This window comes from Octopus sinensis, linkage group LG12 (assembly GCF_006345805.1).
Source record: "Octopus sinensis linkage group LG12, ASM634580v1, whole genome shotgun sequence".
Taxonomy (NCBI): Eukaryota; Metazoa; Mollusca; class Cephalopoda; order Octopoda; family Octopodidae; genus Octopus; species Octopus sinensis.
The window spans coordinates 33,355,905-33,380,211 of record NC_043008.1 but is presented as its reverse complement, the minus strand read 5'-3'; the positions used below and the strand labels follow the sequence as shown (position 1 = coordinate 33,380,211).

Here is a 24,307-nt window from a genome sequence, read left to right as displayed (position 1 = left end):
GTCTAGCCCTAGGTTAAGCATGATCAAGCAGATTGTTGTTCAAAAGCATTTCAGTTGTGGTACTCTATTCTCTTTCTCAGCACAGGGCAGCCAAAACCACATAATCCAATGTGCCCTTCTTTTTTTAAAACAGAGTGTAATCTAAGAGAGATTTGGTTATTGTTTCTAGCAGATTGGTTGACCATGTTGGGATCTCACTCATTAAATTGTAAATCAATAGTCACTGATATTTACTATTGCACTGATAGCCTAGATATCTGGTTAAATGTGTGATTTAGTTCAGACCTCCAAAATAGATACTGGAATGAGACAGTGACTAAAATGATGAATTTAACCCAGAATTAAGTCAAGAATAAGATCTCATTTACTTTTAATATTGCATATTTAATGGAGCATTAATTTTTTACTAATTAAAACTTTGGTTTTGCTATGTTGGCATTTAGTCCTTTGAACTTTTGATTATCCTTGCATGTCTGAAATGAATATTTCCTGCAATTCAGGGCTAAAATCTCCACAGACTTTTAGTCTTGAGTTCTTGTATTACTGACCCAAGAACAAGAACTAAATAGCAAAAGGCTGAGGATAACATGATGGTCAACACCTGCTTGTAGACTAAATTTTTTACATCTACACCTACTTTTCTCCATGCTCACCTGACTGCACAGCAAAAGGCTTTATCAAAGTTCTTCTTTAGATCAGTGAATGTAAAGTATAATGGTCTCTTGATAGCTAAGTTCTTCTTTAGTTGTTTTCTGCAGTTCTCAGATCAAGGTTTGTCCTGACAGCATACTTATGTAGTCCATTTCATGTTTATCAAATTTTCTGGTTGAACCTTTCTCACCAGACTAGACTGGTGGTAGTTCTGGTTTGGTCTCATATGACCCAACTATTCAGGACATTGTAGTGGATTACATTTTACCAATGGCATTCACTAGTGACTTGACAAAGTGAGTAGAAGTACATTTTATGAAAACACTTATTTGTAGAATACAGAAAAAAAATAAGTTGAAGGACGACTTTGTCATTTTCCAGAAGCTCTTTCCATTGATAATAATGTCTGAAAGCTTATTTGTTTTAATTACCATTACAGTTAGAATAATTTCTTTTTGTTCACATATAAAATACTAAAAGTTGGTTTGAGTGTTGATTCCACTTTTAGTTTATTTACTTTTTGACATTTATTATTTATACTGTAGATATTTATTGACCATATTTATAAGTTCAAGGCTACATCAAATATAGCTCTGCATTTTTGTAAGGTATTTGCTTTGCCCCTTATCAGTCTGAATCATGTAGCCCTCAGATTCAAAAGCATTTCAGTTGTTATCATTTATTCTAAAGTTTAAAGTATTCTAAAGTATCCCAGACTATATTATTTAATGTGTTTTCCATCTTTAAGGTGTTATTGTGAAATGTGAAGGAAATTTGGTTACTATTTCTAGCAAATTGAGCACCCACGTAGGGAGTTCCCACCTCATTGGCTCTAATATATGTTAATTATTTCAAAGTAGTATGTAATTCAAGACCAGAACTATTCATATAACATAGTTTTTTCATGTATATTTTTAATTGTATTATTGATTATATAATTGCCTTGTTTTTTCTTTGTTGTTCTGTTGACCAGGTCACTCATGTATTTTCGAGAAATTCTATGTGATAACAAATAGGTCAGTTATGAATAAATAGTTGGACTGGTTACACTCCTTGATAATGACATAACATAACTTTCAATATAAGACCTCACGTAGACTGCTGAAAGTTTTCTTTTCAAATTATCATCATCATCATCATCATCACCATTATTCTTATTATTTGCTTGTGCTGCTGTTTTGAATATCAGAGGTGTGTTTGATTGAATGTGTTTACACATGGAGTTATTGTACTGTACAAGGACATTACGAAAACTGAGTGAGAGGCTGAAAATTTATGTAGGTGAGTCAAAACATTTAATGTTCCCTCCACTGAGAGCTCTTTTTAATTTACTAAACAATTAGTGTCCTATTAGTTCACTAATGAAATGTAAGTAGAGTGTAAGCAATATTGTTCACACCTAAGGTGGCGAGCTGACAGAAATGTTAGCATGCTGGGTGAAGTGCTTAGAGGTATTTTGTTTGTCTTCAAGTTCAAATTCTGCTGAGGTCAACTTTGCCTTTCATCCTTTTGGGGGTCGATAAATTAAGTACCAGTTGCGTACTGGGGTCAATCTAATCAACTGGCCCCCTTCTCAGAAATATTGCAATTTGCTTTTGAAATTTTTCTTCATATAACAAATGGGATTATTTGAAGTGACCAGCCTCCTAGGTGTGTTGTTTTCATTACATCTCAGAAGCCATTGTGGGTGCTTATCAGTGGGTAAAGTAACCTGAAGTAATGTTTTTTTAGATCACACTCACAATGAGAGTGAGATTATTAGAAAAATATCTGGTAACAGAAAAATGAATGGTAAGTGGTTACATTAAGACACTACATACAGATTATGGGCAGAAGTGTGCATGAGATAGATCAGTTGATTAGAGAGAGAGAGAGATAAACCTGAAAAAGGCAAATAATGATAGATGGGTTTTTCAAACATTTTAAGAAGTTGTATGAAGGAGTAGTGATTGTGACATCTGTAGGCCACACTTCTTTGATTAAAGTCTATCTTGAACGTCAGTTGTCAATGTCTGTAGGAAGTTGGGCCCAGGGATGGCTTAAGGTGTCTGGTTTGGATTTTACTAATAGAAGGGACTCTGCTAAAAGTACCCAAGAAATAAACAGTGATGTTAACCTGAGCTTCATGTTAGTCCTACCAATCTGAAATAAAATGACACAGATAAATAAAGATAAATAAACAGAAGTTTACAACCGTATAAAATGTAATATATATTGATTTCAAATTTTGGCACAAAACCAGTTGGTTAATTTGATGACATCCCAAAAGGATGAAAGATAAATTCGACCTCAGCAGAATTTGAATTCATTATGTAAAGACAGGCAAAATGCTTAGCATTTTGCCCAGCATGCTAACAATTCTGCCAGCTTGCTGCCTTGTTAAAGAAATTCAATAGAAATTTTATCAGATCAGATAAAGAATAAAGAAATAGTCAGGGAACGAGACATAGGTATGTTGTTATAAGAGAGACTGTTTCTAGTGTTCAGTCCTACTCCTGACACAAGTCAAAGCCAAACTATTTGAAAATGGGATCACAATCTTTTCATAAATGATGCTAAAGTAATACGACTTTTTATTTAGCTCCAATTCAGTTATAATCAAAGGTATGTAGGCTGTGCCCATTCCATCTGTTCAGACATATTATCTAGACATACATTATCTAATGTATTTTATCTTTCTTATAACATTGCTTGAAAGAAATTTGGTAGCTTTTTCTAGTAGGTTGAAACAGCATGCATTAATATTAAGGTGGTATTGTGAAGACAATTTTCCTGATAGTTCAAATATATGCTTATACATACATCATGTATGCTAACATTTAGACACAAGTGTAGCATATATAATCTTATGTAAGCTATACATATCTTTAAACATGAAAAACAAGTATATGTCAATATAAGAAAAGAAAAATAGTGAGTAGAAAGTGTGTGTAGTAGATCACCTACTACTACTGTCACTACTACTACTACTACTATACTACTACTACTACTACTACACACATACTGAGAAGCAGTTACAAACAGTTGCTACCACAATGATAGAAAACAAAGTGAAAAGTATGAGAAGCTACCACCTCCACAAATGACAAAACAACAATACTAATAAGTAGATAATTTTTAAAGTTCAACAATGAAATTAAACACTCAGTGGATGACCTTCTTCTTCAAGACCAGAAAATACTTCAGCACCGTCAGCAATTACTAATCCCTTCCTAAGTTCAAATGAGACACAGACCCACATTGAAATACTTAGAATGCTGCTGTTACTACTACATACACAGAAATACTCATACAAAAAAATAATTAAAAAACGCATCACTCCAGTGATTGGTATGAAGTTACTTTTCTATGACACATTCCAACTTCTGATCCACAAACAGCCTGTGTCTCCTCACCTGGCCATGTCTACTGCAACTACAATGACCCCTGTTCCTTGGAGCTGACAAGTCTTATATCACCTCTATTCTGACACTCCCAACTCTTTTGTCTCATCTCTTCTCATCAGCTATATTATATCCTTTCCTAATTGATATGATAGTCCTTCATCCTTGGAATGTCAACATTCTGGTTTTCCTTCCATGCCCGTGGTTTTACTGAAGTAATAAACTTGCACTATCCAAAAGAAACATTAACAATTTTCAAAGAGCCTACAAAAAACCATGAGCTCAGCCCATTCTGCCAGACCAAAACAAGAAACACACTCACACACACTCTCTCTCTCTCTCTCTCTCTCTCTCTCTCTCTCTCTCTCTCTCTCTCCCCTTCTTCCCTCTCTCTCTATTATACAAAAGTTTCATGTTGAGCAATAGACTTATATATATAGAGATTTGATGCTTGCATGGGTTGGATGGCTTGACAGAATCCAATGGGTCCAAGAACTGCATTGAGCTCCTGTGTCTGATTTGGCATGGTTTTTACAGCTGGAAGCCCTTCCTGATGCCAACCAATTTACAGTGTGTGGGGTGCATACATACGTGTGTGTGTGTGTGTGTGTTGCGCCACACCACTTGACAATTGGTGTTGGTTTGTTTACATTCCCATAACTTAGCAATTTAGCAACAACAACCAATAGAGTAAGTACCACATTTAAAAAAATATACACTTACATTGATTTGGTTGATTAAACCATTCAAGTATGGTTGTAGCCTTATGAATAAACTCCACCAAAGCACCCAAAGGACTAGGCTGTTCCATTAATCAGGTTAGCATATTAGGCTTACCATGTAATCTTATCCATTAGGTATTGTTTTGTATCATTTACTCATTTCAGTCATTAGACTGTGGCCATGCTGGGGCACTGCCTTGAAGGTTTAGCCAAACAAATCAACTCCAATACTTTTTTGTTTCTAAGCCTAGTACTTATTTTATCAGTCTCTTTTGCTGACCCACTAAGTTACAGGGACAACAGGCTTCTCTCAGCTTCCATCTACTAAATCCACTCACTGGCTCATAAGGGCCGATTTCCTGGTTTCCTTTGCTTATAGGTTCCCTACCTGGATGGGATGCCAGTCCGTCGGAGGTGAGCTGCAAGAGGAAAGAGTGAGAGAAAGTTGTGGTGAAAGAGTCAGCAGAAGTTTGCCATTACCTTCTGCTGGAGCTGCATGGAGCTTAGGTGTTTCACTCATAAGCACACACATCGCCCTGTCTGAGATTCAAACCTGTGATTCCTAGACCGCGAGTCCGCTGCTCTAACCACTAGGCCATGTGCCTCCACTACTATTGTATAGTTATGGGCAATTACTGTTGAAATCAATTTCACTTTTCAAACTTCCAGGGTTGACTAAATAAAGTACCAGTCATTTATTGAGGGTCAGTGTAATTATCTGTATTCCTTTTCCACAATGTGTAGTGCTTATGTCTATGTTAGAAATTAATATTTGGTTTCACGAAGAGAGTCACTACTCATAATCTTTGTAAGTATCCCAAACTCGTATGGTTGATGTTTATCTCCGTCTTTTGTAGGTTGATGTCATCTGTAAGGAAACATTAAATATCATTTACTCTATATCTGGTTACAATTACTGAAGTTAATCTTGTGAACATTTTTTATTGGGAGTAGTTTTTTCATTTTTTCATTATCTTTTCCCCAGTAGTCTTATTTTTATTGTGTGTTTCCATTGTTCAACTTCAGTTCTGTGTACCTTGGCTGTGTGTACTGTTTTGCTTTGTATTTAAACTATAATATTGTGTATTATAATACATAATATGTGGGTAGTACTTAGTAACACTACTTTCTTTATTTAACATATATTTTGTGAGTTTCAGGTTTGCTTATATACTTGTTGTGCATCTTTATTTTTAGTCATTCCTAAAACACCTTTTATTATAAGAATTGTCTCTGTTTTCAATCTCTATATTCTGGTTATCTCTATTTCCAGATCTTTATATCTAGATAGCTTCTCCAGTACAATTAAAAATACATTATCATTTGTTGGGACAAATACTTCAATTATGAGATACTTCATTATCCAGCCCATTATCCTTGATCCTCTGTTATTTGTGAATTAACCAATTCCATAGTCTGGTTGCTTCGTCATTCTCCAACCTTTTCTGGTGTATATTTATATCTCCTCTTTTCTGTTGCTATTTCACAATGCTTACATAATTTCCAGAGTGTAAAACAACCATTTCTGTAGAGACTGGGTGGCCAATGACAAAGTGGTTAATTGTTTCTTCTCTGTTTCCACTTATTCACCAATAACTTAATCTATTCTGCTTCTTTACAATGCTTTTGTTGTTCCTGCTGGGATGTGTTTAATTGTGTTGCAATCATGACTTCTCCAGTCTCAGATCTGCTTCTCCCACAACATGCACATGCGTGCACACGTACAAACACACACACACACACACACATTTTTGTATTCCATTCTTGTAGGTGCAAGCACGAGTGTGCAGTTAATTAAGAAGTTTGCATCCCAACCATATGGATTTGGGTTCAATCCCACTGCATTGTACCTTGGTCAAGTGTCTTCTACTATAGTCATAGGCCAGCCAAAGTCTTGTATTTGGATTTGATTTACAGAAACTGAAAGAAGCCCATTGTGTGTGTGTGTTACCGTATCCTTGCCTTACCATTGCATGTTAGTTGTGATCAAGTGTCACCATCATATAAGCACTGTCATTCATTTCCAATCTTCCATGAAAACATCTGGTCATGGAGAAATATTACGTTATATGAGGGCTGATGATAGGAAGGGCATCTAGCCATAGAAAATTTGCTTCAACAAATTTGCCTGACCCATGCAAGCATGGAAAAGTGGACATTAAAACAACAATGATAATGATCTTCATCATCACCCTTATGTGCATGTGTGTACACTCTACATGTTTTGTAAAGCTTTTGTATGACAGGTTTTGTGTTTGCATGTATGGGTCTATATGGCCAATATAGAAAGGTTTATTCCTTTAGGTCCTTATTTAAGTACACTGCATTCTACTGCAATGAAATCCCTCTGTTACTCAAAGTTGGTTGCTGTTATTTAGCTATTGGTCATCCCTTATTGCAGGCCTTTGATCAAAGGTCTTTAGTCATAACCATCCCATCTTTTTAAGAGTATGTGTCTTTTCTTTATTTAAGAGTGTGGTGTAATCTGAGGGAGATATTTCTATCAGGTCAAGCAATGACAGGGACTTTTTTGTTAGATCCTGTAACTCTTTTCTGAAATAGGTCTGTGTTTATAACCACATATTCTCATATAATATGAATATATGCCCATCTTTCTTTCACTGACTAATAAAAGTAAAGCTCGCTTTGATTTATCCACAGTGAAATATGTGTCAAAGTACCCGTGAAACTTGATGCTTATAACTGTTACACAACCATCCTTTACATTAAATTCTGTCAGCTCATTACTTCAATACTAATTATTTCATCTACTAAAGTTTTTTAGCATTAGAGAGCTCCAAAAGCTTTACATTACCTCTACGGTTTGTACCAGCATACTTCAATATTTATGACCATAGCCATTAAAGTCACTTTCAATAATTTTAATCCTCCAACACTAATTACACCATCTAATATACCTGGTGAGTCATCAGAGTAGCTCACAAACTTTGTTTTATGAATCCTACTTTGGCACATCTGTTGCAGGTTCTCTGGCAATCCTGCTATATATTTTGTGTACCTATTGTTTTCACCAAGTACTCAGTATGAAATTCCTATCTACTCCTTCAGTATACATTAAACAAAGCCAACTGCTAAATGCTACTAGGATTTTGTATCCTCTGTACTAACTTTTGGACACTGAAACATTCTTCCAAGTTTGGAGCTTTTTGCAGCTTTCAACAGATTCCACTATGAAGCTCCCACAAAAGTACATAGAAGTTCTGAACGACATTTAGTCCTGGATCTTGACTTTTTTCTTCATGCAATGTAATTAATAGAAGTGGGCTATTAAAGGCATCAACTGTTGAGTGCAGGGGAAGTGATTACACTTGTAGGGGCACCTCTGATGGGAATGGATGAAACCTGTTGGGTACAACAGAGAGTGGAAATAACACATGGAAAAGGAAACTCAAAGAGTGTGAGAGAAGTGGTGAAGTCAGATATTAAGATGTTAAGAGAAATGGAGAATATGCTGTGCTACAGTCTCATCCAACCCATGCTAACATGGAAGAATGAATATGATGCTGCTGATAATGATGGTGATATAGATGATGGCAGTGGTTATGGTAATAGTAATGACATATATAAATCCTTCTATACATTCATTGTCTGGGTCTCTGCTATAGAACTGTTTGAACACATATTGTCACAAGCTACTAAGGGAGTCTTTAAGTGGTCACTCAATTTGCTAAAAATAGCAGATTTTTCTCTACCATCTTAAAAATGGAGGGGAACATTGGATAGTATAGTCATGAATACTGTCACGGCTGGAATGTCTTAATCATGGGCCCTACTTAATCAGGGCTGACCTGGGACTGAACAAGAACAAGAGTAGAGTGATTAATATGACATGTGAGTCAGTGAACAAGAACCATGAGTTAATTTTTAATAATGATAAAAATAAAGATGATGTTACAGGAAGTCTGTTCAACCACGTAGCATCAGTGAATTAAAGTAGGTGTTATTTTAACAAACTTAATGACCCTTTCCAACATTTGGTCATCCTCTTGTTGACTTCTGATCATGTCTCAGTTTAAACTAATCTTTAGTATAATGGCCTACTTTCTTAGAGAGCGTGTGAATTACAAATAGAGGTGATAAAAAAAACACACACACACACACAAAACAAAACTAATGACTTGACCAATTGTTTAGAAACAATATTTCTGAATTACTTCAGTGAAGTGTTTTTATTTCTATAAGCAATGGTTATATTTGTGTCAAATTTCTTTTATTGCAGGTTCTGCACCAATGTTCTTTGAAAAGACAGAATCAACAAAATTCCACAATCAACAGTGAATAAACTGAGCGTGGTTTTGTTGGGGGTCACTGATATTTCCTTTCAAGGTAATTTGAAAAATAATATTTGAAATTTTGTTGTGTGAATAAATGTACTCGTATATTACCAGTCATCTGTTAAATACTATCACTCCATTCAATCCAACTAACAATAAAACATATATCCACCCACCAAAGTAATAGCAAAATATTGATTGCAAACTCCATATAGAGCTTCCAATTGTTTCCAGGTAATCTCAAGGAAACTTATGAGACTCTCACACTGGACTAAGTTCCACTTATCCATTTCCCTGGGGCTACTATCAAAATCATCAATCTTATAAAAGCAGATTGTATGAAAAACCCTCTTGTTTAACCATAGAGCCTAATATCATAACAGAAGGCTAAATAAATGCTTATTAAACATATTGTTTTTTTCACTCCATATTTATGGATATTTGTCTGCTGTAACTTCTACTTTTTAAACGCTACAGAATATGTGCCCAGAATAGATTGGTGCAAGAACTGTGGACTAGCCACAAATATTTAACCAATTTATTTCTGGCTCATAAGTTTGCTTTAGCAGAACTGATAAGGGCTGCTCTGATAACGGTAACAACCTAAGCCATTAGACATTTAATACTAATCCATGTTAGGAAACATTTGTATTGCAGGTATTGTCATGTGATTAAGACATTCACTTCACAATCCTATGGTTCCTAGTTCAATCCCATTATGCTGCACCTTGGGCTAGTTTTTTCATGATACAGACTTCATGAGTACAATTAGGTAGAAAGAAACTGTGAAAGCCTATCAGCTGGCTTGTTCTTGTTCCTGTAATTAACTCTACCCCTGACCTTTAGATGCCTTTAGTAGAGTCCACTTTGTTGCAAGCATTTGGACCATATTTCCATTCTGAGAAGAATCATGAGTTGTTTTATTTTATTTATTTATTTCTAACTCCTACCATTTTAGAGGTCCTCCTCTAGCTAATGGATATTTTCCCTTCCACTGCTTACTAAGCCATACATTTCTTTGGAAGCTTTACGTTATTATCACATTTTGTAGCCTTGCTACAATCTAGTTGGCTGATTCATGCCAACGTGTTCAATAAACACACTCTTCAATGATTACAGCATTTCTATGTCAGGATCATGGTTGTAGTTGTGAAGTTTACATCTATTGATCTGTCTCTGCAGACTATTGTCTGTTTTTATATTCCTCTAGCAGATGTGTAGCTATGGCTCAATTTATTTAGTTTTCATATTAATTCCTGGGTTTTTATTATGTAAAACTACCTTTAATAAACTTGTCTCATATCTTAGCAGTAATTTTTTTCTCATCTGTTTATTACAGTATTAAATACAATGAAGCAGGCGAGTTAAAGCCTGAATTAATACTACAGAACCTAGATTGAAGCAGATATTTAAACCTATTTGATTGCTAGAAAAATGAGAGTGAAACAGGTGAAGTAAGTGCTGAATGATTGTGAAGAAAAACCAGAGTGAAATGTATGTTATGTGAACTGGGTGAATGCTATAGAAAATCTCAATATTCATGAAGAGATTCTCCAATCTATATTTATGTGAGACTTGATACATATTGAGTGAAGAAATTCAGTAATGAGTGTCTCATTTCTTGTAACTCTGATGAATTAATGATCTAACATATTTTCCAATATGTAAGGCATGATCTAAAGAAATGTTTTCCTAACTCTTCAGCATTTAAACTGGCCATATCCAGCCCAGATATTCTGTTTTAAGTTCAAACTGGCCTGAACTGGCCTCTCATGCCAACCCTAAAAATACAGTCTCATCATCAAAACCTCAAGGCTACAAAGACAGGTATGATAAAATCAAAATAATGTGAGTAAATAAGCATTACATTTGACAGAGTAATCTGAATACTAAAGAGTTAAAGATCAAACATTTTATAATATAAAAATATCCATCATTTTAAAAATTCTTTTAAAATATTACATGTTGTAAATTGAAGAGTATTGCAGTTTGATTGAAACATTGGAATATGTAGAAAGTGTGTTATCAAAGAAAGCAATACAAATAGAACATTAAATATCGAAAATCACAATGACAAAGATACTGAAATGTTAATTTAGAAATATTTAATTAGTCCTGATATTTTGGATTAAAAACCCTTTTACAAAAGCTTTCAAGAATATGTCACTGATTAGTAGTTAATAAGATTATGATGTTTGGGGCAGTTAACCTCTTCTTCAGAGATTAGATATTTTTCAATATTTACATCTATTTTATGTTTTGGTCTGTTTCTTTAATGTCTGATTGTCTTCAGATGTCTTATTCTTGCATATGTATCTAGTACCATTCTAGATGTAGACTAGGAATCTTTATTTCTAAACTAATTACTAAATATTTTGAAACTAATTTGGTAATACAGAATTGTAGCTTGAGTCCAGTCAGGTTCTATCATATTCTCTATTACTGGTTTTAGTCATTAGACTGTGGTCATGCTGGGTTACTACTGCAATAGTTGCAGCTGATTACTTCGAACCTGGTACCTATCAACCTTGAAATAATGAAAGGTGAAGGGACATGGATGAGATTTAAACTCAGAATATAAAGATAAGTAACCAAATACCATAATATATTTTGTTAGGTCTTCTACCAATTCTGCCAGTTGATTAGCAGAATCATTAGAACATTGGGCAAATCATTAGAGCATTGCCTAAGAGTATTTAGTTATGGCACGTTACATTCTGAGTTCAAACTCTGCTGAAGTCAACTTTCTCAATCATCATTCTGAGCTTCACAAAATAAATTACCAGTAAAGTATTATCTTGATTTATATTCCTATATGACACCTAAGTGTTAATAGATTTACAATAGAAAAAATTTAGTGTTAATGTATGTATTGAACATTTTTCCATTTCTGAAGATGAGATTAATAGTCAGAAGAATTCTATTAGTTCTTCTGATATACAAGTCAAGTTATTCAAACCAAACTTTACAGCGAAAAATGGTAGGTCAACTTATACACCAAGATGACTGTGGAGGCAAGCTGGCAGAAACGTTAGCACGCTGGGCGAAATGCTTAGCAGTATTTCGTCTGTCTTTACGTTCTGAGTTCAAATTCTGCCAAGGTCAACTTTGCCTTTCATCCTTTCGGGGTCGATAAATTAAGTACCAGTTACACACTGGGGTCGATATAATCGACTTAATTCCTTTGTCTGTCCTTGTTTGTCCTCTCTGTGTTTAACCCTTTGTGGGTAGTAAAGAAATAAGATGACTGTGGGGGACCAAAAATTCCATGACAAAGGCAACAGGATTTGGGAAAATAATGATGACATTTGAATATTTATATGACATACTATGTTGATTTGTATGCCAGACAATTCAGTAATCTTATTTGCATGTTTTCTTTTTCTTTGCTTTTTGTTTTTGTTGTTTTTTTTCTTTTCTTCTTTCTAAAATGTAGGTGATGAAAGGCTATGGTGGCTGAAAAGCTCAGTAATCGTGAAGATCTTATTGAAAACCTTGACTCTGAACCAGTGTTTGATTACCTGCTCCAGCATGGTGTCATCAGTAAAGAAAGCTACAATGATATTAACGAAGAAGAAGATATGCCTCTGCGGAACCAAGCTCTGCTGCAGCACTTGGAGGGTCTTCACAGTAGCAATGCGATGGCCCTCTTTATTAATGCTCTACGACAATCGGGGCAGCTTGACTTAGCAAGCTCTCTTGACTACACCAAAAGAATTAAACCCGTCCATGGTACAGGTAAAGCGAATACTTTTTTACATTTATATATTTTTCTATGAATATCTATATAAATATATATGTGGCAAGATCTTCCATTCCTAACTACATGGTTCCTGGTTCAGTCCCAACGTGTAGCACTTTGAGCAAGTGTCTTCTACTATAGTACCAGACTGACCAAAATGTTATGAGTGGATTCAGTAGATAGAAACTGAAAGAAACCACATATTGTGTGTGTGTGTGTGTGTGTGTGTGTGTGTGTGTGTGTGTGTGTGTGTGTGTGTGTGTGTGTGTGTGTGTGTGTGTGCTGTCTCCTTGCTTTCACATTCCTTGATTGTTGTAAATGAGCATCACTGTTATGCAAGCAGTGTCCTTCATCTCTAATCTGTGGAAACCAGTTTGTTCATGGGGAAATATTACCATGCTTTTGGAAACAGGTAAGGGTTGGCAGCAAGAAGGGTATCCAGACCATAGAAAATCTGGCAAAATAGATTCAGTCCAATCCATGCAGGCATGAAAAAGTAGACTTTAAAATGATGATGATGATGATGAATACTTCTGTCAGGAATGCAATCAACAAATTGTATCAAAAATGGAAAAACTAATGCCAGACATTATTTGGTTTGCTTGGAATATCATGATGTGTCTTGTCAAATTCCCTGACATTATGTTACAGATATTGAATTTATTAATATTAGATATTATAAGACCTGTGGCATCTGGTAGTTGTTGTGTGTGTGAGAGAGTGAGAGCTCAACCTATTGCTCGGGTATCGATATATGCATATGAACTATTTTTATACATTGTATAATTTCAGTCTGATCGCAGTGCATCATTAGTATGTCATAAACATACATACATATATAAATGCATTCATATATATGTGCCCCAGCATGGCCACAGCTTGTGAGCTGAAACTAGATAAAATAAAATAAAATAATATATACATATATATATATGCATACATGTGTGTGAGCGTGTATATATATATATACAAAATGAGAAAATGGGGAAACATACTTAAATCAATCATCAACCATCAGATAATACCCAATCAGTACTTTATTACACCATTACATAACAGCAATGACATTATACATAATATATTGCAAATATAACTAGACATGGAAATAGAAATATAAAATACAATTACATCATATCTGACAGCTGTTTCGGCCATGAAGACAAGTATGTCTCATTTAACCTATTAGCCATATAAAGCAGGTATAAATGAGACATTAACAAGGATGTCTCACGGCCTCTTCAGAGAATTTAATATAAGTGTGAAAAAAATTTACATATAAATATAAAAATATAGAATATAAAAATGTGTGCATAGACACTCATAATTCTACACATATATATATACACATTAATACAATATAAACAAAATATATATCAGTATACATTAACAAACACAGTTATTTTCCATATTGGACTCATAGTTCCATAACCAACATCAAGGAAATACATGTACACTCACATTTAAATTTAAAGCAGACATATATATATAAAACAGTCCAGTTCATTAAAATGTATAACCATACAAAAAGTCAATAAAATTAATATTAATATTAATAATAATAATAATAATAATAATAACAACCATGATTGTACCATGTAAAGCAAGCGGACATCTACATATCAATAAGTCTAATTCATCTGTCCGCTTGATATTGATTTTCCTAGATAGATTCGATTGGCTTATAGTTTTAAATTTGAATCACAATGGAAATTTTACGGTTAGTTAGTCAAGAAATGCACATACGCACACGCACATCCACAGATCCAGCGCACATACATACATAATTATATGTATACACACACACATACACCCATACACATACATAGCCACATACACAGCCAAATCATAAATAAATAAATAAATAGTATAAGAGGTATAATCGTAACTATACACATGGAAAAACAGAGAAACCCATATATATATATATATATATATATATATACATGTATCTTCTATTATAGCCTCAGGCTGACCAAAGTCTTGTGAATAGATTTGGTAGATGGAAACTGAAAGAAGCCTGTCGTATATATATATATATGTTTGTGTGTCTGTGTTTTACTACCATCACTTGACAACTGATGTTGGTGTGTTTACGTCCTCATAACCTAGAGGTTCGGCAAAAGAGACCAATAGAATAAGTACTAGGCTTACAAAGAATAAGTCCTGGGGTCAATTTGTTCAACTAAAGGTGGTGCTCCAGCATGGCTGCAGTCAAATGACTGAAAAAAGTAAAAGAATATATAAATATGCATACATACTTGTATACACAAATGTGCATGCACACACATACGCGCACACACACACACACACATGTACATGTTTGGCAGATGTTAGCTTTAGGTGACTTGATGATAGAAGTTTTTTGACAAGGAGTTAAGATTGCGTGTGTGTGAACATCATGGCTTAGCTGGTTGCTGTTGATCGTGATGATGATGGTATTTGATGTTTGTTGACTGGTTATGCCAGTGATGGCAGTGCTAGACATACATCACCATCAGCAGCCGATGTGCTGTGATGGGTTGGGAGTGGGGAGGACAAAATGTAGTATCATCTGATATGTTTCCCTTGAATGCTCGGTAGCAACTGTTGAATGACCCCTTCATTGTGTGGTTAAGAAGTTTGCTTTCCACCCACATGGTTCCAGGTTCAGTCCCACATTGTGGCAACTAGGGCAAGTGTCTTCTCCTATAGCCTTAGGCTGATGAAAGCCTTGTGAGTGGATTTAGATGGAAACTGAAAGAAGCCCATTATGTATGTGTGTGTGTGTGTATGTGTCTGTATATATATATATATAAAGCATTGAGTTCACGTTTCAGGCAGGTTAACAATTCATCTGTCTGAAGCCATTGTCCTATTTTCAATATCAAAAAGCTTTAGTGACTTTATCTTCAGCTTCAGAACAAAGGGAATCTAATAACCGTCCATTACCTCATTTGAAGACAGACTCTCCATTTACACAAACTTGTACTGCATTCCAGTCAGGGATTTCCCTCAGCTCCACAGTATGGCCACTCTTTCCTAGAACATTTGGCAAGCCTTCCAAACGTTTGATTTGATAATTAACTGTCCAGCAAGATTCATATGGGCTTTAATGAATGAAAACACGCAATCTTAGGCATTGCTATCAATAAAAATCAAAGATTTCTATGGTATTTTCAGTTCATGGAACAGCTTCATTCACAATTTAATGTATGTATGTATCATCATTTAATGTCTGTTTTTCTATGCTGGCTTTGGTTAGATAGTTTAACTGGGACTGGTAAGCCAGAGAGCTGCGTCAGGCTCCAGTTGTCTGTTTTGACTTGGTTTCTATGGCAGGATGTCCTTCCTAATGCCAACCACTTTACAGAACACTCTACAAAAGTGTCTTTTCTTTGTCATTGGCCTGGGTGCCTTTCTGTGTGTTGCCAGCACTGGTCACAACCACGATTTCACTTATCATGATGTATCTTCTCAAGCACATATTTACATGTGTCTGTGGTGGGGTGTTTCCTCGTACTGACATCTCTTGGCTCTTGTAAACGAATGTCATTCATTTCTAATATCCTGTAAAAAAAAGCATGACTGGCCATGGGAAAATATCACCTTGTTCAGAAAGAGATACAGGTTGGCAACAAGAAGAGCATCCAGCTGTAGAAAATCCGCCCCAATATACTTTGTCCAACACATGCAAAGCATGGCAAAGTAGGCATTACAACAACAATGACAAGGACAGAAGTTTGAGTCAAAGTAATAAGATTTAAAAAATGGTCAAGCTGACATTTCTAATTGGTCAAAAGATACCAAAAAAATTTTTCATGTTGCCATGCTAAAGAAAATTCTAATTGGCAAAAGGGCCAAGATTTTTGGTTAATGAATCATGAGTTTGGAGTTTGAATCTGTTCTAGACTTCCTATTGTGTGTTTTTGTGTGTGCGTTTGAAATCTGTAATGATGTGCAAGAGGGAATTTTGTGCTGGTATGAACACGTGACATGTATAACGAAAGACAGTTGGATTAAGAAGTGTTAAGCACTTCAAGAGGAAGGCAATGGAAGAAGTGGTGAAGTTTGATCTCAGGATAAAGTCTCACAAAGATGACAAGGGGACCACAGCGAGTGCTAGGGTGCTGTGGTGTAGCAGATCCATCCAACCCAATATGTTCCATTATAATAAAAGCAATTTTACATTAATCTGATGAGTTACTTTTGTAGAGTGCAAATTTAGTATTCTTAAACAAGAATGCTCTTCACAGCAACTTCAAAATTTCAGCTAGCTAAACCATTGACTGCAGTCTGACAGTGGCTTAGCTGGCCAAAACTTCAAAGTTACTGTCAACAATATTCTTATATGAGAATAATAAATACACATACATACATAGGTAGGTACGTACGTATGTACCTACCTACATACATACACACACACACACACACACACACACACACATACAAACAAACAAACAAACAAACAAACAAAGGGTATATATGTTGGGTTGAGACTGCATATTGAATCCTAGACTGGGAAACATAAGGAAGTATAGGTCTGTATTATAAACACCAGTGTAGTGGTGCTTAGTACCAGGTCATTAATACTAGGTCAATCAGAACTGAGGTACATCTGAGTTGTGAGAATTTAAGAGAAAGCAGAGTAAAAGTCAGAATACAACAATAAATATCAAGATGATTGCTATTCAAAAGTTATTGTAACCAGAGTTGGTCAGCTGGTTGTTTGGGAACAAACAAAAAGAATAAATTCCCAAACAACCAGCTGATATCAATGTAGATTTGTTAGTGACCTGAATTTGTAAGTGAACAGCTTTTTGGTGGATGAATATAAGCTGGGCAAAGTGGAAATGGCTTAAGTGAAAGCCGGTGTTGATAGTGCCAGAGTAACACTCACTGAGGATATAGCTCCTCTAACAACACTATGTATCTCTGTGACACAGAGCCCCAAGCTATAGAACATCTGTCGAGATGTATTCTAATGCAAGAAACTTGTTATTCTGCTGACCATGTAATGTGAATTGAAGATGCAGAGAATGTGTTCAGCTTTGGATGAACAAAATGTAGCTGAATGTTAGATAGAATTTGAGGCTTTGTAGACAAAAGCATTACTACTCTTACTGTAGAAAATCTAGTCTGGTTCTATATACATATCCATATCACAATAGAAATGTTGTGTTTATATAAATATTGGTTTCAAATTTTGGCAGAGAACCAGCAGTCTGAAAGGGGTTGGGGTAATTCAATTACATCAACCCCAGTACTCTATTAGTACTTATTTTATTCACCCTGAAAGGCAAAGTCAACCTTGGTGGAATTTGCATTCAGAATGTTAGGATGGATGAAATACTGCTAAGCATTTTGCCCAATATGCTAACAATTCTTCCAGCTCACTATCTTATGTGTAGATATTTAAAAATTAAAAAAAACTACATTGCTTTTGTTTCAATTAATTTTGAAAATAATAAAGAATTTGGTAAAATATCTAAGCTGGTAATTGGAATATAAATTAATAAGGAATTTTAATTTAGATGACTTATATAGAAAGTTTGTATCGTAGAAACAGGGGCAGTCTTGAGCAGATTGGTATCAAAAGGATTATCTAAGATTACATTTTTTAATATACTCTTCAGTCTTGAGCAGATTGGTATCAAAAGGATTATCTAAGATTACATTATTTAATATACTCTTTCTTTTCTCAAGATGATAAGGTGAGATTTGAGAGTAATTTAGCTGCTATTTCTTGTAGATCGAGCAACCGCCAAAACTTCTTCCAATTGAGAAATTGACCACAGGCACTGACTGGTCATATCATTGGCAACAATTGTTGAGCACTTAGAAAATCTTGTTAGAATATTTTCTCTGAATTGTTGTATCAAACTGTTTTTCATTTTCTTTTGTAATTTTCAGGTTATTTGCAAAGAGACCGATATAAAGGTAAGCCACTAACTTCAAAGCACTCTTCTTCTTTATCCTACTTCAAAGCATTCTTCTTCATCTTCTTTATCCTACTTCAACTAACTCGTGGCATGTTTCACATAATCCAGGATTTCTTTCCCTCCAATATCCTGCTATTAGTATTTTACAGATTTTCATTGATTAATTGATTACACAGAAAGAGAAAGAAAGAGAGAGAGAGAAAGTTTAAGATTAAAACTTGCCATGCTGCTACTCAGCAGATGTCTCTATTTCTGTGCTCTGTCAGTAGACTAGCATCATGGTCATATGAATTTCTTTCAGATTTTTAGTATTAGTATTGTAAATACCTAATGCCTTATTCCAAAGGCTATGTTTCATCCTTAGAATCAATTGTATTTCATCTCTGGTCAGCTACTGACTCTGTTAAAGTTCATGTGCACTTCACACAACTCACTCTACCACCTGAAGAAAATGCAGTATACACTGGACAATGTAGTCTCTGCTGATGAAGGTTTAACATATTGAAATCTGTGATTATATATATATATATATATATATATATGTATGTATGTATATAAGTATATTCAGTATATGGTTTAACTTATAAAACAAAGATCAACAAATTCAATCATATTTTTCGTAATTGGAGAAGATTAGATGTTGATATGGATTGAAATTATTTTTATTCATGTAGCTATACGATCATTTCTTACAGAAAGACAATAAATTCATTTTAAGAATCTGGGTTGTCAAAAAGTATTCGTCAGTAGCAAAAATTAAAGAAAGGAAAAAAAGCTAAAAAGATGTTAGAATTACATAGTAATAGCTATGTAATTCCAACGTCTTTTTAGCTTTGTTTTCTTTTTTCTTTTTTTCCTTTCTTTAATTTTTGCTACTGACAAATACCTTTTGACAACCCAGATTCTTAAAATGAATTTATTGTCCTTCTGTATGAAACGATCGTATAGTTACATGAATAAAAATAAAAATAATTTCAATCCATATCAACATCTAATCTTCTCCAATTACGAAAAATATGATTGAATTTGTTGAACTTTGTTTTGTAAGTTAACTCATATACTGAATATACTTATATGAAATTTCATATCTACGCTAATTTACACCAGGAAATTAAAAGTAAGGTGTGAAGAAACGTTAGAAATCTCTTGGAAACTACTCCAATTAAAGGACAAATTCACATTCAACCCTTTTAAAATAAATACATATATACATACATACATGCATGCATTCATACATACATGCATACATACACACACACACACACACACACACACACACACCACACACACACACACATACATTCATACATATATATATATATATATATTATATATATATATATATATATATATATATATATATGTATGTGTGTGTGTGTGTATACCTGTTAGAAACAGGAGTTAAAACACCAACTAAACCAGCAAAAAACCCTGCGAAATACGACAGAAAACAAACATAAGTGGGCAAACAGTTAAAGAATTCAAAAAATACTTCTGTAGATAATGTTACTCTGATATTCGTGTACCTATGTTTCGGGATATATATATATATTCACACACACATATATATCTACCAATGTAATTATTGCATTTAAACACTAAGCCACAATATGTTTTGAGAATGACCATACATGTATGTGCATACACGCATGCAAACATGTGCACATGCACACACACACACACACACCTTTGTCATTAGCAATAATGCAATTTGCTTGTAAAAAAATTGTACAACACTGCTAGGAGTTAAATTGTTCAACATTTCCATTTGTCAGGTAGCTATTTAGAATAGCCATGAAATATAAGAAGAAATTTTGAAGAAAATTCTTAAAGATTCTGATTCTTAAATGTTAGAAATATAAAAATTAAAGAAGGGAGAGGGAGATAAATAATAAAAAGAATAAAAGTAAAGGTTGAGTGCACAATCCAAAATTCTGTCCTTCGTTACACTAGCAAAATATGATCTCATGTCTGTCAAGAGAAATGCTCTTATATTTTGCTACACAAGTTCACATTTATATTAACAATGCAGACTTTGACACAAATACAAGGCTGTGAAAACCAAAAAACAAAGATAATTATCTTAATTAATTGATAATAATTAGAGATTATTATTTAGATTAAGATATCAGATTTGCCCTACTGAACTGAATTGTGTTTCATGACAATTTCAATTAAACAAATTCTAGTTGCTTAAATTATTCCCTGTCTACAAACAATATTCACTCATTTTAAAACATAAATAGTCCTAACTTTCTTGCCAGAAAGTTAGAAAGTTGCGTCTAAATTTATCAAGAGAAGAGAAATTTTTTATTTGAATCATTTTTATTATATATCTAAACTATAATCTTTAACACTTTCACTGCAAAATTAAATTTCATAGTCATTCCCATAATGATGTTAGTTATCCACCAAAAAATAACTGACTTTTACAGCATGAATTTATCACTGTCTTTATCTGCTTTGGCTGACTACTAACATAAAAATGAACAATGCTTGTAAGCAAAAAATCAGCTCTGAATGATATATCCATTGCATGCTGGCTGGTGTCAGTTGTTTTTCTGACTTATTTGATGAAGGTGATTATTTCAAGGCTGTACAGTGCATTTTCCATGGCCTTCATTGCTCATTTTATTGTTGACATTATTAATCTAGATGATGTCCTTGGTTCTTGCTTATCAAATTTCTTGATTGTAAATAAAATACCCCAGTGTAGAATCTTAACAGAGACCTTTCATGCACACACACACACTAAATGACATGGGCATGGAACACTTACATTCAGAACTCTTCAGTTCCTTGACAGTGATTTATTCAATATTCACTGTTTGTCAGCTATGGCATGTTTAATGCATGTTTAGTATATTTAATAAATTTACTTCCACATTTCCAGTAATATTGTGCTCTACTTTTGTTGTTACATGTGGTTTATCTACACACACACATCATCATCATCTCATCACCATCATCGTTTAACATCCATCTTCCATGCATGCATGAGTAGGAGCCATATATATATATATATATATATATATATATATATATATATATAAAATTTAGAGGACTGACCACTAAAAGTGGACAGCCTATATGCTAAACATAGACGTCAAATCGCCATTACCACGAAGAATCTGTTCTCAGAGATTTGCTGAGATTTTTCTTGAGAACAGATTCTTCGTGGTAATGGCGATTTGACGTCTATGTTTAGCATATAGGCTGTCCACTTTTAGTGGTCAGTCCTCTAAATTTTATATGTAACACAATTTTTAATCTTCGGATTTTTTAAAATATGCTAAGCCACTGGTTTTAATTGATTAATATCAATTTCTACCCTTATTTAATTTTATATATATATATATATATGCCACAGAACCTCCCAAAACTAGACACCAATATCCAAGTGTTGTTTAAGACTAATTAGGTTACCTATGAAGAAAACCAATCAATACCAAAGTAAGTGATCCCGACAGACTATGAATCCACGAATGCTTTCCTCTTGGCAAGAATGAAGGACAATCCTAGAATAAGATAATAAAATTCACAATTGAGCACAATGTATGTGCATTCCCCTCATCAGCTTCCCAAATGGATATCACTATGGTTTCAACACATTGGCAGTATCATTCAATCCAGCAGTGTCCACAGCATTAAAATTATAAATGCTCCCCAAGTATCCAATAACCTTTTACTACAAGTAACAACATAAGAGTAAACAAATAATAATTTATAGCTACAAAATAGTATTATAGCAAAGAGCTAATTTCTGAAAGGACATTCAGACAATACAACAGACATAGACAACTGGATACTTTGCTTCCCAATCAACATCACATCTTGAATATCATACCACACCCAAAAAGGAGCCTGATAACAATTAGTGGGACAATTTATCTCCTATATATATATATATTCACATGCATACTCAAACCAAACAGTTGTTTGTTTTGAATGAGTAGAGAACAAAAGGTGACAATGTAGAATGGAGAAGACACTTTAGTCTTGCATGGCCAATACAACCTCTCTAATACTAGTGCCATGATAAAATGCCCTGAGTACACTCTGTAAAGTGGCTGGCATTAATAAGGGTAACCTACCATGGAAATCATGCCAAAATGGAACATATGAACATGATGTCTTCCAACAAACTCATCTAGAAGAGCAGTAACTCCAAATAACTGATTTGGATTATTTTGTGTTCACTTGCCACCGCTCCATTTTTTTCCCACTCAACAAGTATTCATTTTATCAGCTCCAGAAGGATTAAAGGCAAAGTTGATTTGATGGGATTTAAACTCAAAACATTAAGGAATATAATTCAATACTGAAGACATTTTGTCCAGCACCTCACCACTTCTGATGTCTGCTTTCCAATATCCCGTTAGTATAAAACATTACTGTTCCTACTCGCTGATTCTCTACAAATCTGTGGAATCAATGTTCACATAACTTACATGCTCTGACTTATTTAATCACATTCTTCTGTTAAAGGAATTAATGACTCACTGAATATGTACTTGTAGAGTATGTAAATAGTTGTGACAGAGTAATCTGTTGAAAATTATCTACTAATAAATCTGCGCTGATTCTCCTGATATCATGACAATGAAACCCATTATTCAATGTCATGTATGGTAACTAGTATTGGGTAACACCATTGATTTATATAGAAACAGCCCAAGCCAATGAGCCACCACATGATCATTCATCTTGCTAGAAACAGCAGCTCAAACTCCCTCAAATCATCTTTAAAATGAAATGGACCCACTGAATGACAGTTGAAATGGACTTCAATAATTGATTAATAGAAAGTGAAAGTTTCTTCAGTGGAATACTTCCATTTGTTAATGCTTTCATTATTGAATATTTCCATACATTATTGTAGTTCAATAAACCTACGCTTTTTTTTAAAATCATGCCTTCATATTTCAAACTAACAAATATTAATGAACAAAAATATTGAGTAACAGAGTTATTATCAGTTTTTTTTCATTTTTTTGGTATTTTTATCAACTTTTAAGTCATCAAAAATAGCTTTTATTTTACTTCCTATGATTCTAAGGTCCCACTCATAGTTTGAAATACATTTCCTGAAATACAAAATGAGTTGTTGTGACTGGAATACCTTTGATTATGTATTTGTTAATTCAGAGCTCATCTGGGACTAAACAAGAACAAAAAATCACCCTGTTTTATAAGAAATGGCTATTGCAACACTGCAAACACTTGTTCATATCTAGGAATGGCTCTTCAAACTGAGGAAATAGATACTAACAGATTCTGTAGAGTTGCTTCTCATATAATGTTCTTAATTAGACTGGTGATCACAGCTGAAATACTTTTATTTATGTCTACTGGATCTGGGCTGACCTTAAGCTAAAGTTTAATAACTACTACAAAAATAGTAGTGGTCCTCAAAGATACTTCTTCAAAAGTACTTTATCACAGCTTCTAAATGATAAACAGTCTATAATTTATTTCTTTTCAATACTTCATGAAATCCAGTGACAAAGAATACTCACTGCTAAAGAATTTCATAACACTCTTAACCCTTTCGTTACCAACCCGGCTGAAACCAGCTCTGGCTCTGTAGTACAAA

At 34.2% G+C, this 24,307-nt stretch overlaps 1 protein-coding gene across 9 annotated transcripts in view; it reads left to right on the top strand.

Moving 5' to 3' along the window:
- LOC115218054 overlaps positions 1-24,307 on the top strand; it is a 147,745-nt gene that overhangs the window by 110,026 nt on the left and 13,412 nt on the right. For 5 of the 9 annotated variants that reach the window (XM_029787817.2, XM_029787816.2, XM_029787818.2 and 2 more), the window contains 3 exons: positions 8,997-9,103; positions 12,488-12,789; positions 18,683-18,709. In XM_029787817.2, the coding sequence (XP_029643677.1) occupies positions 12,501-12,789; positions 18,683-18,709 (316 nt within the window). In that variant the 5' untranslated portion in view covers positions 8,997-9,103; positions 12,488-12,500. Of the gene's footprint in view, positions 1-1,811; positions 1,933-8,996; positions 9,104-10,755; positions 10,879-12,487; positions 12,790-18,682; positions 18,710-24,307 lie in introns of those variants that run through there. The other 4 variants (XM_029787819.2, XM_036507843.1, XM_036507844.1 and 1 more) reach the window with 3 other exon arrangements.